Source organism: Salmo salar, chromosome ssa01 (genome assembly GCF_905237065.1).
Source record: "Salmo salar chromosome ssa01, Ssal_v3.1, whole genome shotgun sequence".
Lineage (NCBI taxonomy): Eukaryota > Metazoa > Chordata > Actinopteri > Salmoniformes > Salmonidae > Salmo > Salmo salar.
Window position 1 is genome coordinate 38,669,531 of NC_059442.1, and position 17,365 is coordinate 38,686,895.

The 17,365-nt window shown below is 40.7% G+C and overlaps 2 protein-coding genes across 6 annotated transcripts in view; one reads left to right on the plus strand and one right to left on the minus strand.

Moving 5' to 3' along the window:
• Positions 1 to 1,678, minus strand: part of mipol1 (mirror-image polydactyly 1) — a 73,609-nt gene extending 71,931 nt beyond the window's left edge. For 3 of the 5 annotated variants that reach the window (XM_014194636.2, XM_014194632.2, XM_014194619.2), the window contains exon 1: positions 1,517 to 1,677. The gene's annotated coding sequence lies outside the window, so the exon portion shown is untranslated. Of the gene's footprint in view, positions 1 to 1,516 lie in introns of all 5 variants that reach the window. The other 2 variants (XM_014194627.2, XM_045717667.1) reach the window with 1 other exon arrangement.
• Positions 1,679 to 2,096: 418 nt separating this feature from the next.
• Positions 2,097 to 16,545, plus strand: LOC106602205 (proteasome 20S subunit alpha 3). The gene is made up of 10 exons (XM_014194707.1): positions 2,097 to 2,226; positions 4,042 to 4,124; positions 4,230 to 4,353; positions 7,690 to 7,791; positions 8,011 to 8,157; positions 8,899 to 8,964; positions 9,055 to 9,101; positions 9,211 to 9,278; positions 10,910 to 10,974; positions 16,277 to 16,545. Exons 1-10 carry the CDS (start codon positions 2,206 to 2,208, stop codon positions 16,319 to 16,321), a joined length of 768 nt encoding a protein of 255 aa, XP_014050182.1. The 5' UTR covers positions 2,097 to 2,205; the 3' UTR covers positions 16,322 to 16,545.
• The last annotated feature ends 820 nt before the right edge of the window (positions 16,546 to 17,365 follow it).

Here is a 17,365-nt window from a genome sequence, read left to right on the forward strand (position 1 = left end):
ATTTTTTTGACTTGTAAAATAGGAACATAATTGGAAAATGCCATGGATACCCCCACTCTCAACATAAACTGGTGACTGAACTAAGATTTGTTAAAGGCAATGGTATTGCTGTTGTGATTAGTTGTGTAGTTTTGGGTACCGGTAGTTAGGAGTACAGCAAACACCTTATTTCTTTGGTTCCTCAATATAGATTTACCATATTACAATGTAGGCTATGTGTTACAGCTCTACTTTTGGTGTCCCCCTCAGGAATTGCTCTTGAGAAAATGTCATGTAATTGCCCCCTCCAAAGTTGATATCAGATTTTCGCCAATGCTAGCAGTGCACAATGACATGTCACGTGACCCGTTCTTTTGCTGCTTTCCAGTTCTAGACCGCACGGAGAGGGAGGGGGAGAAGTCAAACTCCCTCTAACTAGTTTCAATGTATGGAATCACTTGGGAAATGTTGGATTTTAGGTAAACTTCCTATTTAAGGGTTAAGTGTAGGCACTCCTTCCGAATGGTTAAGGTAAGGGTTAACGTTTGGGATAGGGTTAAAACATAAAATAAAATAGTGTCCACCACTGGGATCAAACACACAACCTTCTGATCCAGAGTTATGGGATAGGGCTAAAACAAAAAAAACTGTGTCCACCATGCATGATCCAGAGTCATGGGATTACGCCAATCCACAATCACTGTCGACAACGCCAAAGCAAAACCGAAATCTACTTGATGGTAATAGGGACAACTGTTTCCCCTAGTGGCCAGGTTTGAAAGCATTTCCCGACCTCCTCTGGACATGGATAGACGTCCAATTTCGAAGTCAATCTTCCTGAGTAAACAACGATGTCGTAGTAAGTCGCTCTGGATAAGAGCGTCTGCTAAATGACGTAAATGTAAATGTAAGTACATTGCTATTATGCACCCTACTTTTTGCCACTAAAATAACAGTCTGGTCTGTGTTTGAGGGTTTCACATACGGAGGTAGGGATTCACACCCTAACCCCATATCTTATTTTGTACAGTCCTCAATGCATAGTACAACATTGTTTTACTGCCCAAACTCAAGTTGACTAGGCTACATTATAGAAATCAGATACCATTTGTATTGTACACTTTCTTGACAGCCAAATAACGTTACGTGATGCAGTATTATAACAAGCATATTATACCCCTATACCTATATTTGCTGTGGCATGCCTAAAATATGTCAAATAGTTGACATGGAATCTATAGCCAAACCCTAACTTTGAGTTAGTGTGGCTATCTTGTTCTTAATCAAAGTTTTGCACACATTTCGAATCTAAAAATATTTGCCACGTGTGCAAATGTCATAAATGAATATGCTGCTTTCTCAGCCGCGAGTGTCAAGCAAAGATCCACCCCCTGGGTCAAGCTAGGTAGCTATCAAGCTATAGTTAACAAGCAAAGCTAGCTAGCTAACTTCATTGAACAATAGCTAATGGAGCTAACTAACCATGTAACTTTTCTTTTCACAAGACAGTATAGCGTTACATTGTTGAAGCACTTACCACAAAATCAGAAATGTGACCAGAGACCAGTTTATCTGTGCCAATAAAAACCTATTTAAGTATTCACGCAACTGATAGCACACCGCTACAGTGCTTACAGTGGTTTCTGTGGATTGAGGAAGTTTACATTCCAAGTGGAATTCTGTTGTTGCATAACTTTTGTCCACCAGGGAGCAGTCGATGATTAGCTAAACTAAATCATTCATAAACATCAATACACATACTTCTCCCACGAATGTTGAGAAAATAGAAGGAACTGAATGAAATGTATGAACGTAAAGAAACAAATGGTAGGAGGGCGCTTCTGTTATTGATTAGGGCCGTTTGCAGGTGGGTTCGGGTTATGTAGCCAGAATTGATGGCAAGTTAACTGCTGAACTTAGTTTGTTTACCAGTGTATTACCGATTAAATCTGTTCATTTTGAAATGAGGTTAAACATTGAAGACTATAGTATTTCAAAATGAGTATGACTAGTGTATAAAATCTTCCTGTAGATGTTTAGGATGAAGTTTATGATGAGTGTGCAGTGCACTTCCACTCCACCACAGGAGGTGGCAGTATGTTTGCATGTTCAGCGCGGCTGCTGTTGTACGTAAAGACATTTTCTTGTTGGTTGGTGAATGACTGGGATGTGCTGAAACGCATCAGACGGAGTTGTTATAAAGGAGTTTTTAAAGTTTTCAACACAATGAGTTCAATTGGAACTGGGGTAAGTTTGATAGCTAAGATAGTGCTCGTTATACATTTGTATGCTAACAAACGAAAGGTTTGGTAACTTGTTAGCACCTGCTCATTCTTGGACAAGTTAGCTAACTGTGGCTGCTCTGTGGTAGTTTTAGGTTTTACAGTAGTAAACTAATAACACATTAAATTACGTCATTCGTATGTAGAGTGACACACATTTTACATTGGTTATTGCTATCTATCTAAGTAACGTTAGTTATTTCCCTGTAGAACTAGCAAACTAACTAGTTATCATGACTGCTGACTCACTTGTACTGCAGCTAGCTAGCTAAATTAGCAATGCTGGCTGAACTAAATCGAAATTGAAACAAATTCAACCGGATGGTGTTGGGTATTGGTTGCTCTCCTATCGCTCAACAAATGTTTTATTTCACCACTGGGTAAATTCAATTTCACAATACGATACTTACAAGTTCTTTAATCTTTTAAATAGCTACAATTACGCGCTGGCACCTGCATTGTAAGAATGGGATTACTCAAGTTGTAATGTCACATGCACAAGTACAGTGAAATGTCTTAATTGCAAACTCAAAACCCAACAATGCAATAATCAATAACAATGTATTACTAGAAAAAAAGCACACGATGAATAATAAATATGAGATGCGCAGTGAAGTAAGTAATTAAGCATACTATATACAGGAAATATTTAAAAAGTCAGTTCCAATACCATATTTACATGTGCCGGGATACTGGAGTGATGGAGGTAAATATGGATAAGGTGACAAGGCAACAGGATATAAGCTAGAGTAGCAGCATCTTGCAGGTGTGTAGTCATGTATGTGCATATTATGTGTGAGTGAGCGTGTAGGGCCCTGTGAGTGTGCATAGACAGTGCAAAATACTGAAATAAAGGGTAAATAAAGATACAAAGTTAACTTGGTCCGTGTAGCTATTTTATCAGTTGTATTGCTTGGGGATAGAAGCTGTTCAAGAGCCTGTTGGTGTCAGATTTGATGCACCGGTACTTCTTGCCGTGCAGCAACAGAGAAAATAGACTATAGCTTGGGTGGTTGGGGTCTTTCAGGATTTTCCAGGCCTTCTTTTCACACTGCCCTATATAGAGGTCCCCGATGGCAGGGAGCTCAGCCCCAGTGATGTACTGGGCTGTCTGCACAATCCTCTAGCGCCATACAATCGAGGGCGGTGCTATTGCCATACCAAGTAGGGATGCAGCCAGTCAATATGATCTCACTTGTACAGCTGTAAAACCTTTCCAGGAGGGCCCATACTAAAGTTATTCAACCTCCTGAGGGGGAAGAGGTACTGACGTGCCGCCTTAATGACTGTGTGTGTGTTTGGACCATTTTTAACTCTTTAGTGATTTGGACACAGAAACTTTAAGTTCTCTACCTGCTCCACTGCCGCCCCGTCGACTGCCGCCCCGTTTCATGTAGTCCATGATCAGCTCCTTGGTCTTGCTGACATTGAGGGAGAGGTTGTTGCTTCGGCACCACACTGCCAGGTCACTGACCTCCTCCCTGTAGGCTGACTCATCGGCACCGGTGATCAGGCCTACCACCGTCATGTCGTCAGCAAACTTGATAATGGTGTTGGAGTCGTGCGTGGCCACACAGTCGTGGGTGAACATTCAGGCCTATCATGAAGCTACTTCCATGGTTTTTGCTAGCTAATATTTTGAAAATGGACACCTTTGAGTTTGGTTGGATTGATGTAAAAGTATGAAGTCTGACAGTTCCTGTCAATGACAAGTGTAGCTATGTTATCTCAACAGCAGTGGCCTTCAAAATATAACATCCAAAACTCTTTCCCTTTCTAGTATGACTTGTCTGCCTCCACCTTTTCACCTGATGGAAGGGTATTCCAGGTGGAATATGCCATGAAGGCAGTAGAAAACAGCAGGTATATGATCCTTCCCTGTTTGAATGTTTTCAATGCAGTACAACCACATGATGGAAAATAACCCAAGTGTCTCAATTTGCTGGTTCTTGTTCTTTCTCCTTACAGCACAGCAATTGGGATCCGATGCAAGGATGGGGTTGTGTTCGGTGTTGAGAAATTGGTTCTGTCCAAACTTTATGAACAAGGCTCAAACAAGCGCATCTTCAATGTTGACCGTCACGTAGGAATGGTATGTATTCATCCAGACCACATCCATAGTGTAATTACAGGTAGTGTTGACCAACAAAACTGATGCGCACATAACCAAAACACAGATGGGTTGTCTTATCAAAGGAGTATTGACAACATGTAAGCTATATTTCTGAGCTTGTCTGCAAATCTTTATTGAAAACACAAAAACATTTACTTAATGCACTTGTTTTGTTAGTTATTGGTTGGCTAGCTGGCTAACCCTAGCTACATTAGCATAGACGTGACAAGCGACTAAACACTTCAAAACAAGAGATGGTATCAAGAACAAAATACAGCTAGCTGAAACAAGCCTTCTACCATTAACCACACACCAGCTTCTAGTCAATGTTGCTAGCTATCTGACTGATCAGAGTGACAATAACACAGACATTTACCTCTGGGTTGCTCTTGCATTTGTCATGACGTTGTCAATATTCATCTCGAAATATCTTAGAGGGGGACTGAACTCTTCTACGCATTAAGAAAAACTGGATTTGGGTGTTGGATGTGGTTCGGTGTGTTATGTTTGTCCCTCTTGAGTCATGGTAAAAACATTTCACTCTCAAAATAGTCAGAATGAATCTAAGATGAATCAAGGAATGTGTAATAAATTGACGTTTTTGTCAGAGGTCTTAGTTGTGCAATTTTACATCTAGCTAAAAGTATTTGGTGCAGTATCTCTCTAGTAAAAAGTTGCATGAAAACTACCTAGTACTGCTATCGACGCGGCTGCTGCTCCCCTCAGGACTTATTTCTGACAACTTTTCTACAACTTCAGAAAGCTGTCAAACTAGCTACACACTGTTAATCATTGCCCAAAATCACAAGCTAGTTTAATCTGTTTGTCAATGAAGCTAGCTAGTAGCACATTGAGCAGGCAGGCCACGTTAACTAAATCTGCTTATCAAGTCACTGGCGAGTGGCATAGTGCTTCGGTGGCATTTTTACAACTTTCTCACTATTACCGAGGTGTGTGTCTGGAGGTTTGTGTGTGTGGCGCCCTGTGATGGAGCAGTGCAGACAGTCACGGGCTATCTTACTGTAGTGACATGGGCTGGTTAGAATCAGTCTGTCTTCAGAACTGGTAATAATTGCTTATTTGCCTGGCAAAATAATAGAACAATATTATTTCTATAATAAAGCTGTGATTGAGACTTTCATTGTTATTTTTGAAAGCCACAACTTTAGGAGAAAATCTTTGTAGGCTAGAATATTTGGGAAATAACTCTGTAGATGTCCTGGAGGGCAGGCACCCCGGTGATGCGTTGGGCTGACCACACCCTCTGGAGAGGTGGTTGCGTCCGGTGCTGTAGCCGTACCAGGCAGTGATGCAGTCCAACAGGATGCTCTCAATGGTGCATCAGGATGTTTGCGAGGGTCTTAGGGACCAAGCTGAATTTTTCAGCCTTCTGAGATTGAAGAGGCGCTGTTGCGCTTCACTACACTCTCTGTGTGGATGGATCATTTCAGGTTGTCAGTGATGTGCACGCAGATAAACTTGAAGCTTTTCACCCTCCACTGCTACCCATGTGGATTGGGGGCGTGCTCCCTCTGCTGTCTCCTGAAGTCCACAATCATCTCCTTCATTTTTTCCTGGCACCACTCTGCCAGGGCCCACACCACATCCCTGCAGGCTTTCATCCATGGATCTGTTGGGGTGGTATGCAAATTGTAGTGGGTCTAGGGTGTCGGGTAAGGTGGAGGTTTGATTAAATAGCCTCTCAAAGCACTTCATGATGACAGAAATGGGGACTACAGACTGGGATAGGGTGAGATTGAATATGTCCGTAAACACTCCAGCCAGCTGGTCTGCACATAATCTAAGGATGTGGCTATGGATGCCGTTTGGGCCGGCAGCCTTGCGAGGCTTAACACGGTTAAATGTCTTCACGTTGGCCGTGGAGAACGAGAGCTCGCAGGAGCGACGGGAGTAGCAGAATGTAGGCGTGATCGGATTTGCCAAAGGGAGGGCGGGGGAGTAGCAATGGTCAAGATTTCTTGATGAGCGAGTAGCGCAGGCGATGTGTTGATAAAGCTTTGGTTGCATTTTCCTGGTACGAACATAGGATCCAATTCAGGAATGTCTAATTTTTGGTGAAAATGCTGGTGAGTGACTGCCGATCTAATATCCAAGTTATTTTTGGCTATAGGTAATAATGCTAGAAACGTTCTGAGCAAATATAAGAAATAACACACAAAAACAAAATACTGTGAAGACTGCTAGGAACAGGGTGACCATATCTGTTGGCACCATGTCTGTTGGAGCCTATCCAATAGAAACACAAGATAGTTAAGGAGTATCCATTATAAAAAATAAAACAATGAATAGGATTAGGCTATAGCCCATGCATCCAACAGAGGGAGATTTTCTGACTGGACATTTTGGGGTGCTTTGGTATAATATTCCGCTTTGTCTAGCCTACATTCCTCTCTTGTGTTCTGTATAACATTTTTTATTGAAATAGGCTATAGGAATAGGCTAATTACTCTTAATGTCACTTGTGTGCTGCGAGACTCTGTTCTTTACTGTGGGGCGCCAGTCAAGTTCAAATAGGCTAAACCATCGTGTCACATCACAATGTCGTCACCTTCTACGATGGCTGTCAATCATCGTAAATAGACGATGTTATTGTAATAACACTCAACCTTACTTTCAACATAACATTGGTGACGCTTTGTCTTATCTAAACAAGTATGCGGCGCTGTGTAATGTGGGCAGGTCTGTCTGTCTAGTTTCTTCCGTACGATTGAATAGTTGCAGAGCAAGGAAAGCTACTAATTCAAAGTCTCGTGGGTGCGCACCGCTAGCAATTTCACACCGGTTACATAGGATGATCTAGGAATGGAACAGCTTCCATAAATCTCTTGTTTTGGAAGGTACTGACTTTGTGACAAATTATGCTATTAACACTTTGTAGTCAATTTCTACAGTTGTATTGATGTTTGAGTAATATCAATGCAACAGACAGTTTAACCAGAGTTTTTTTGGGTTCACATGTTTTTAAAGCAGGGATTGATCTTCATTACCAGTTCATCTCATAGAAAGGGCGAATAAAGGCAGGTTCAAATGTTAACTCATTAAAATGAGACTCAGCGATTATACAACCTTGCCACGAGCAGCAAGATGCACCACAGATATTGCAGATAAGCGCGATGCACTCTATCTGGTATGGCCAAGAATGTGTTTCACACTGCTGCAACATGGTTGCTGCTGGACCATAACAATGGAGAAGTTTAGCATCAAGCCTAACACTCTTAGTTGTGGAAGTTGTCCCCGACTCTGCTGTTTACTTTGTGCATGGCTGATCTACCTTTTTAACTTTCTTACCCATAGGCAGTGGCTGGACTACTGGCTGACGCTCGATCCCTGTCTGAGGTGGCCAGAGAGGAGGCCTCCAACTTCAGATCCAACTATGGACACAACATCCCACTGAAGGTAAAAATAACTGCAATTTATCGGTGTTTCCCTCAAACTCCTCCTCGGATATCCTGTCAGTTCCACATATTTGATATATTCCATTACAGGACTACCAGGCCTAATTCAACTGGTTAACTGACTATACTAACCTATTTTGGAGACATATTCTGAATTGCTTTGTCCCTAAATCCTATGGACAGTCATATTCCTTGAATTGCATATAATCTCTCTCTACAGTATCTCTCAGAGAGAGTGGCCATGTACGTTCATGCCTACACGTTATACAGTGCCGTGCGGCCGTTTGGGTGCAGCTTCATCTTGGGCTCTTACGATCAAGATGATGGTCCTCAGCTGTACATGGTTGATCCCTCTGGAATCTCATTTGTGAGTTAGGTTTTGGGTGTTTATCACTAAACTAACTGTTGTCTAATGTCATTAACTTACTGTTGTCACACTCTTAGGGCTGGTTTCCCGAATCAAGATTAAGACTAGTCTAGGAGGCATTCTCAATGGAGATTTTACAATGAGCATGGGGTTTACTCCTTGACTAGGTTTGATCTGGGTCTGGGAAAATTGCCATTTAAAGGCCCCAGTGCAGTCAAAAATGTGTGTATATATAAAACACAGGAAAATCACATTTCCACACTGAGGTTTAGAATAATATTGTGAAAATTATAATGCCCTTTTAGTTTAAGAGTTGTTTGAAAAGACTGCCTGAACTTTCAGCCGTTTTAGTGTTATCGAGTTTTGGCCTACCATGGTGACATCACCATGTTCTAAATTAGTGAATAGACCAATAAGAAAGAGTTCAAAACCTTTCTGCCAATAAGTTAGTATTCTGTTTTTCCCTCCCCAGACAGGCCTAGCAAAATTCTTGCTTGAGAAATTAATTTTTTACCATTTTAATTGAAAGTACTTCATTGTTACCCAGAAATTATTTAAATAGTATGATTAAAAAACAGCTGATTTTGACCTTTTTAAATGTGTTTGGAACTATGCAATGTATTCAGAAGGGAATGTTCATTTTACAAACTCCATATGTCATCATGCAGCTTCAAAGTGATGTGAAATGTGTAACATTGTTGTGAAAATGTTCAAGATGGCCACTGAAATGTTTGTTTTAAGGGTTACTGGGGATGTGCTATTGGAAAAGCCAAGCAAGCCGCCAAGACAGAAATTGAAAAGCTTCAGGTGAGAATATTAATTTTGCCAAGCTGTCCAATTTCATAAAACATGGGAATATCTTCATTGTTTATCTTTGTATGTCATTGCTATCAACAGATGAAAGACATGACCTGCAGGGAGTTGGTAAAAGAGGTGGCCAAAATGTAAGTGTTTTTTATCTTATTTAAGGAATACACCTACTGTTGCTCATTCTCATCAATAGCCTTCAATCAAGGCACTGAGTATTACTCATATGCATTTTTGGTTTTGTAGAATCTACATTGTACACGATGAAGTGAAAGACAAAGCGTTCGAGTTGGAACTCAGCTGGGTTGGAGAAGGTAATGCAGCTTTCTCTTATACACTGAGTGTACAAAACAGACACCTGCTCTTTCCATGAGACTGTCCAGGTGAAAGCTATGATCCCTTATTGATGTCACTTGTTAAATCCACTTCAATCAGTGTAGATGAAGGGGAGGTGACAGGTTAAAGGATTTTTTTTTTAAGCCTTGAGACAATTGAGACCAGGATTGTGTGTGTGCCATTCAGATGGGATAGACGGATGATTTAAGTGCCTTTGAACAGGGTATGGTAGTAGGTGCCAGGCGCACCGGTTTGTGCCAAGAACTGCAACGCTGCTGGGTATAACGCTCAACAGGTTCCTGTTTGTATCAAGAATGGTCCACCACCCAAAGGACAATCCAGCCAACTTGACACAACTGTGTGAAGCATTGGAGTCAACATGGGCCAGCATCTCTGTGGAATGTTTCGACACCTTGTAGAGGCCATGCCCTGACGAATTGAGGCTGTTCTGAGGGCAGGGGGGGGGCGACTGAAGGCAGGCTTAATCAGCGTGTCACACACCACTTTGCATTTTCAAAACATATACTTAATTGTTTGAAACCTGAACGTTTTACTACATATTATGAGGCATGTCTTACCTGGCTTCAAAGTAGCCTAGCCAAAAACAGACCATATCCGTGGAGGCAATTATTTTATATAAACTTTCTTTCATTGTCCAGTAACCAAAGGCACACTTCTAGTCATATTAGCAACCCATGCTAGTAGTTGCATATTCAGTCACCCCTCTTTCTAAATTTCTAACATATTTTCATCTGTCACATGAAACCGACGGCATGTGCAGTGAGCTTTTGATAACTGTGGTTTCCTGCTAATTGCATTATGGAACGAACATTTGCACTTGTGCGCATTGTTGCGCTTATAATGTGAAGAAATAATGGTTCATCAACATTAAGCTAAACATTCTGATCTGTTGCATCACTCATTCCTTTTTTTCATCTTTTTTATTTTTTATATAGCCTATGCCTATTGGTTGTGTGAATTTGGGACCTATCGTCCCACAACTGTCCCAGAGTCTGTTTTGGAATAGGCTATTTCTTTCTCAATAAGCTGACCAATAGAATAGGTTAACTTTTCTACTATGGGGGATAGCAGATTGAGATAGGATAGTGATTTTGCTGTTCGTTACTGGTCTTGTTGGCTGAGGAAAAGTAAATGTGGACAGGTATTCTAACATCTTCAAAGTGCGCATCAGAATTGGGTAAGAAGGACCGCACGTTGTTGCATCCTCGACTTGCATGTTCTGTTAATATGAATTACCATAATCGAAATGTCAATCTGAGCACCGTGGGTGGATGCCCTAGTCAGGTTATGCACCCAATCCAAAAGGGTCTGGTAAATTTCTCAAATGTCCGCTAAATTAAAATGCTGCCGGTCAAATGTCCGGCGCCTCATTTTCCTAACAGAAACCCTGGCGTGAGCAGTGTTCCACTCAAATCTGAAAGTTAACCCAGCTCCTAACAAAGTGATGTATTGCATGCATGTGCAGTAATGGGTTAGGATTCTGTTGGACGCTTCATCACCGGTTTTGACCAGCTACGTGACGGGCCATCGCCCGATCCAGTCAAATCAATGTTATGCATAACTTATGACCTTAATTTCCCTTCACCAGTGACAAATGGAAAGCACGAGCTGGTTCCTAAAGACATCAGGGTGGAGGCAGAGAAGTATGCTAAGGTATGTACCACAACCACCAGTTTGTTGCATGGCATTTCTGTGACCTGGGTTCAAAACAACAGTACCTTCAAAGTATTTTTTTCCACATTTTGTGGTTACAAACTGAATTTAAAATGGAATAAATTGAAATTGTGTCATTGGCCTACACACAATACCCCATAATGAGTCAAGTATTCAACACCTTTGTTATGACAAGCCTAAATAAGTTGAGTAAAGATGTGCTTAACTCACATAAGTTGCTGTGTGCAATAATGGTGTTTAACATAGTTTTTTTTATTTTTATGACTGCCTCATCTCTGTACCGTACACATACAATTATCTGTAAGGTTGAGCACTGAATTTCAAACACCAATTCAACCACAAAGACCAGGGAGGTTTTCCAATGCCTTGCAAACAAGGGTAGATGGGTATAAAAAAAAAAAATAGCAGACATTGAATATATCCCTTTGTGCATGGTGAAGTTATTGATTATACTTTGGATGGTGTATCAATACACCCAGTCACTAGAACGATACAGGCGTCCTTCCCTAACTCAGTAGCCGGAGAGGAAGGAAACTACTCAGGGATTTCAACATGAGGCCAATGGTGACTTTAAAACAGTTAGTTTATTGGCTGTGATAGAACTGAGGATGGATCAACAACATTGTAATTACTCTACAATACTACGCTAATTAACAGAGCAAAGAAATTAACTTCATGTCCTGAATAGAATGTGTTATGTTTGTGGAAAATCCAGCAGTGATCAACAACCAATTTAAGAGTTTGAATTTTAAAAGGAAGAATCCGCAAATATTGTACAAACCAGGTGTGCAAAGCTCTTAGAGACTTACCCAGAAAGAATCACTTTCTGAAGGCACTGTATGTCTATGAATCAAACTCGGGTTTCCTGTGCGCCACAAGACTGTTAGCCTTCTGAGCTAAATCCTAGGTTTTAGCCCAGGGAGCTAACTAGTCTTCAGGTCCCAGGCAAGGTTACTCATCACACGAGCGTGGTTCACTAAACCACCATTATACAGTATCTGTTAGTGTTGCACGGCGTACCGAAACTATAACATGAAAAACGGTTGGGTATTAGAATTTGTTACGTTCGCTTCTTCTATCAAATGTCTCACGTTTGGAAATGAGCTAAATGTGTTAAACTTATTAGAAAATATGATCAATTTGGCCAAATGATTACAAGAAATTAACAATGCATCAGTGTTTGTATTCCCTGCAACTTTCTGAAGAAGCATCGGCACGGGAATGCCTGTCTGGGTGTGCCAATGTCGACCACTTTGTGTAGCTGTTAGCAGGGTTGGGTAGGTTACTTTCTAGATGTAGTCAGTTACAAGTTACCAGTACAAAATTGTAATCAGTAACATAACTTTTGGATTACCCAAACTCTGAATGTAATCTGCTTACTTTCCCCTTAAGAGGCATTAGAACAAGACAAAAATGAATTACCAATTGAATGACATCTATTGCAGGATAAATGTTAGGTTACATACTTTTCACAGCATTGTATTTGCCCCCTTTTCTAATTTTCTCCACTTTTGCATATTTTTGATACTGAATGTTATCAGATCTTCAACCAAAACCTAATATTAGATAAAGGGAACCTTGGTGAACAAATAACAACAATGACATACTTATTTCATAAACAAAGTTAAACAACATCCAATGCCCTTGGGGAAAATTTATTTCCCTCTTACACTTAACTGGTTGTCACTTTTAGCTGCAATGACTCCAACCAAATGCGTCCTGTAGTAGTTGTTGATCAGTGTCTCACGTCGCAGTAGAGGTATTTTGGCCCACTCTTCCATGCGGAACTGCTTTAACTTAGTGACATTTGTGGGTTTTCAAGCATGAACTGCCCCTTTCAAATCCTGCCACAACTCAATTGGGATTAGGTTTGGACTTTGACTAGGCCATTCCAAAACTTTAAATTTGTTGCTTTTTAGCCATTTTCATGTAGACTTCATTGTGTGTGTTGGATCATTGTTTTGCTGCATGACCCAGCTGTGCTTCAGCTCAGATGGATGGCCTGTCATTCTGTAGAATTCTGATACAGACCACCACCATGCTTGACCTTTGGTATAAGGTTCTTACTGTGGAATGTAGTTTGGTTTTTGCCAGGTTTTCACCATGTTGTCCAAAAAGTTATACTTTTGACTGTCCATAGAACATTCTTCCAAGAGTCTTGATGATCATCCAGGCGGTTTTTGGCTAACTTGAGTCAACTTCTTGTAAGACGTGGTTCCTGTTGTGTCTGGTGAAATTCAAACACTTCCTATGGATTATTATTAGTAGTAGTTTATCAGCATGAATTAGATTGCTCAATAAAAGCCCCACTCGGGGTCTTTTTAAATTGAATTTTTTTTCTGATGGTATGGAGCACAATACCACAGAGGAGTTTAGAAGTGAACTCCCTCAAACTTGTATTCCATAGGCTGGGATCCGCAGCTGTTGCAAGAGCGCATTTTTCACTGGTTGTCCACTGGTCACAAAAACAGTGATTGATAGGCATTTTAAATTTCTTCAATTCAATCATTATTTGGTTAAAATACAAATACCTTGAACAGCCATCCACAATCCGTAAGGTGCAAATAGCTTAAAGAGAGCAGCAGTATGATTCACATCAATGCAATATGTAATGCCAATAATAAGTGTTATCCGTATCGCCCGAAGTCGACACCACTGATGTCTTCCATAGATCATAACGTTTATTCAAATTGAATAATATTTTGATGCCGACAGCAGTCGTACCATTGGAAGACATGGCTTGGACTGTAGCCTACGAAGGTCTATTCCTGCTCATTTCCCATTAGCCATCAAATACATTTTGTGTCATCATAGTGGTCTCTGACTTGTGGTCAGACTCGCTCAGGTGGGGAAAAACTTTCACCTTTTTTTCCCCTCAATGCTGATTTGAATGTCATTGAGAAAATAAAGTTGTCAACTTTTTCGCAAACATCCTTTTAATCTAGTTTTTCAAAAATATCTGATTACAAAAAAAATCTGGTAACGGGCAATTTTTGGGGGGTAATCATTAATCATGTTTTCATGAGAGTAGAAGTCATACGCTATAAAAATACAAAATCACGACCGCGGTGATGAGAACGGGACATTTCGGTACAACTTCATGAATGCACTCGGAACAAATCATCTTGACATTGTGGGATGTTTTTGTCGGTAAAATTGTGAGAGATGGCAGTGGAAACTCCTTCATGTGCAAATATTGATATAATAACCATCATCGAAGTAAGCATGGAGTCACTCGATGATATGGGGTGTGGTCCTCCCACTACGACTCGGGAAACCATGCAATTTATTAGGCTACAGATGAAATAAACTAAACTTCACAGGGTGGTAAGTGCACGGTGATCTGGATGCTCCCTTTCAATAAATATCGTGGGTCTGATTCTGGTGACATTAGACGCTTAACTGCTGTTTTACAAATGCAAGTATTCTCACCCTTTTATATGTAATCTCATGTAGACTAGCCTAACGTTACCCGTACAGTATCTACGAGCTGTTGGCTACAGGAACGTCCTAAAACCAGATTTGCTATTTAACCCAAGTTTGACAACTATTGTTAGAGTTGAAAATGCGATGGAAACGCATTTAACTTTTAAATTTTTATTTTGTGAAATTATTTTTTACATGAAAAAGTACATTGTGTGCACTGTCCCCACGCACTAATTTTATCCGCAATTTTATCCATTTCCATGTGTTGGAAACACGCACATTTTCTTTGGATTTTAGAATATTTGCATTTAAATCGATAGGCAATTGGATTGAATCCTAGCTAGTTACATTTAATGTTACTTCCTATCCTTGGCCGTTAGCATGATGATGATGATAATAACCGTCTTCAGGCAGATGGAAAGGCTTTCCCAAAAATCTTCATTCGGAAAATATTCAGGCCCCTGGACTTTTTCCACATTTTGTTACCTTACAGCCTTATTCTAAAATTGATTAAATAGTTGTTTCCCCCCTCAACAATCTACACACAATACCCCATGACAAAGCAAAAGCAGGTTTAGACATTTATTTATTTTTTTATTAAAAATATCATATAGAAAAATCACATTTACATAAGTATTCAGACCCCTTACTCAGTATTTTGTTGAAGCACCATTGACAGCGATTACACCATCAACTCTTCTTGGGCATGGCGCTACAAGCTTGTCACATCTGTATTTGGGGAGTTTCTCCTATTCTTCTCTGCAGATCCTCTTAAGCTGTCAAGTTGGATGAGAGAGTCGCTGCACAGCTATTTTCAGGTCTCTCCAGAGATGTTCAAGGCCGGGCTCTTGCTGGGCCCCTCAAGGACATTGAGACTTGTCCCGAAGCCACTCCTGCTTTCTCTTGGCTGTGTGTCCTGGGTCGTTGTCCTGCTGGAAGGAACCTTCGCCCCAGTCTGCTGTCCTGAGCGCTCTGGAGCAGGTTTTTATCAAGGATCTCTCTGTATTTTGCGCTGTTCATCTTTCCCTCAATCCTTACTAGTCTCCCAGTCCCTTCCCCTGAAAAACATCCCCACAGCATGATGCTGCCAGCACCATGCTTCACTGTGGGTTTGGTGCCAGGTTTCCTCAAAACGTGATGTTTGGCATTCAGGCCAGAGTTCAATCTTGGTTTCATTAGACCAGACAATCTTGTTTCTCATGGTCTGAGTCCTTTAGGTGCCTTTTGGCTAATTCCAAGCGGGCTGTCATGTGCCTTTTTACTGAGCTCAATTGACTCTCATAGCAAAGGGTCTGAATACTTATGTAAATAAGGTATCTTTTTTATTTGCAAAAAAATCTAAACCTGTTTTCACTTTGTCATTATGGCGTACTGTGTGTGAACTGAGGGGGAAAATTATTTAATACATTTTAGAATAAGACCGTAACGCAACAAAATGTGGAAAAAGTAAAGGGTTCTGAATACTTTACGAATGCACTGTAAGTGATTATTTACATCCATTTTGTGGGCATTTATTTTACAAACTCCTTCATGTGCTACAGAAACACTGCTAAACAAAGTGGTAGGTGCACTTTGTTTAGCAGGCTAACTACACTGAAATCATGTAATTTTCCCCCAGACCTCAAAGTTATCTCCAGATGTGGTTTAAGCATTGTAGTGGACTTAGAAAAATGTTTCCAATTGTTTGTTCTATTAAAATGCTTGTTCTTTTGTTCTCTTTTTCGCAGCTTTTTTTTTGGAGGGGGGGGTTATTGAGTATTGTGATACTAAATCTGGTATCGAAGTCATTTCTGCTATCGTGATAACATTAGTCTTTCTGGTGTCTGATTCACAATGCTTCTTGCTTCCACCATAGGATTCTTTGGAGGAGGAGGATGACTCTGAAGAAGACAACATGTAAACTCAATTCTGCGGTTTCTTCACTCGTCACACACCTGACAGGACAGCTCTACAAGGAACAGACGGAAATTATTTTGTATGTTTTGTAGTTAATGGACCATTCATGTCATTTTTTCCCCCATATGGTTTGATGGATTACACAGCTTTGAAATAAAAGTGGATGAGCACTGTTTATACTAAAAGCATCTTTGACCATTTTTAATAAAAAAAACACAATACAGTCAACAAGGGTTTGCCTTTATACATTAGCAAAAAGTAACAAATTACTATGTATTTAGTCCTTGAGGTATTATTTACAAGACTATCACTACTTGATCCTTCTACTGGCGGTGCCAGTTGTGTAAGAACATAAAGACTATTTCAGTGCACAGTGTGATGTTTCAACTATGACATGAGTTCAGTGACTCCCGAAGGGCAGTAGTCTCCACATTGACCTTACCATAGACCTCCATCGGCTACCATGCCTCTACATTCCATCCTTGTTGTTCCGTCCCTGCTTGGATACACTTAAGACTCAATGCAGAAGACCTGACGATAACAGTGTCTTGAATCTGATTGAGCTCATCTCATCTGTACATTTGATGAAGAACACATGCCGTGCTGTCTCGGACAAATTTATGCTATGGCCTTAGGTAAGTAGTAAACAAGATTTGACAGCAATCACTTCACTAGCTGTTCTGGTCATTGCTATCCGGGATCGTTGGGACGTCCATACCCTAACCTTATCCATAACGAAGGACAATACAGTATGTTTAGAAACTATGTGCCATAAGTCTAACCATTTAAAATAACTTCAATGGGGTAGGGACTTCCCAAAAAAGCCGGATAGCGAGGACCGCTTTTACCTGCACATGTTTCCGGTTACGTAAACCAACTTGCCCGCTGACGTCCTACAAACATGTACACGGCGCCATTGCCCTCGACCACAAACAAATCGATCTTGAGTATTTAACTCGTATCGCATTCTATCCCCAGCACACGACTAAATAGCTAGTAACTCCTTAGTTCAAATACGAGTCACGGCTAGCACCATCCAACGAGTGTG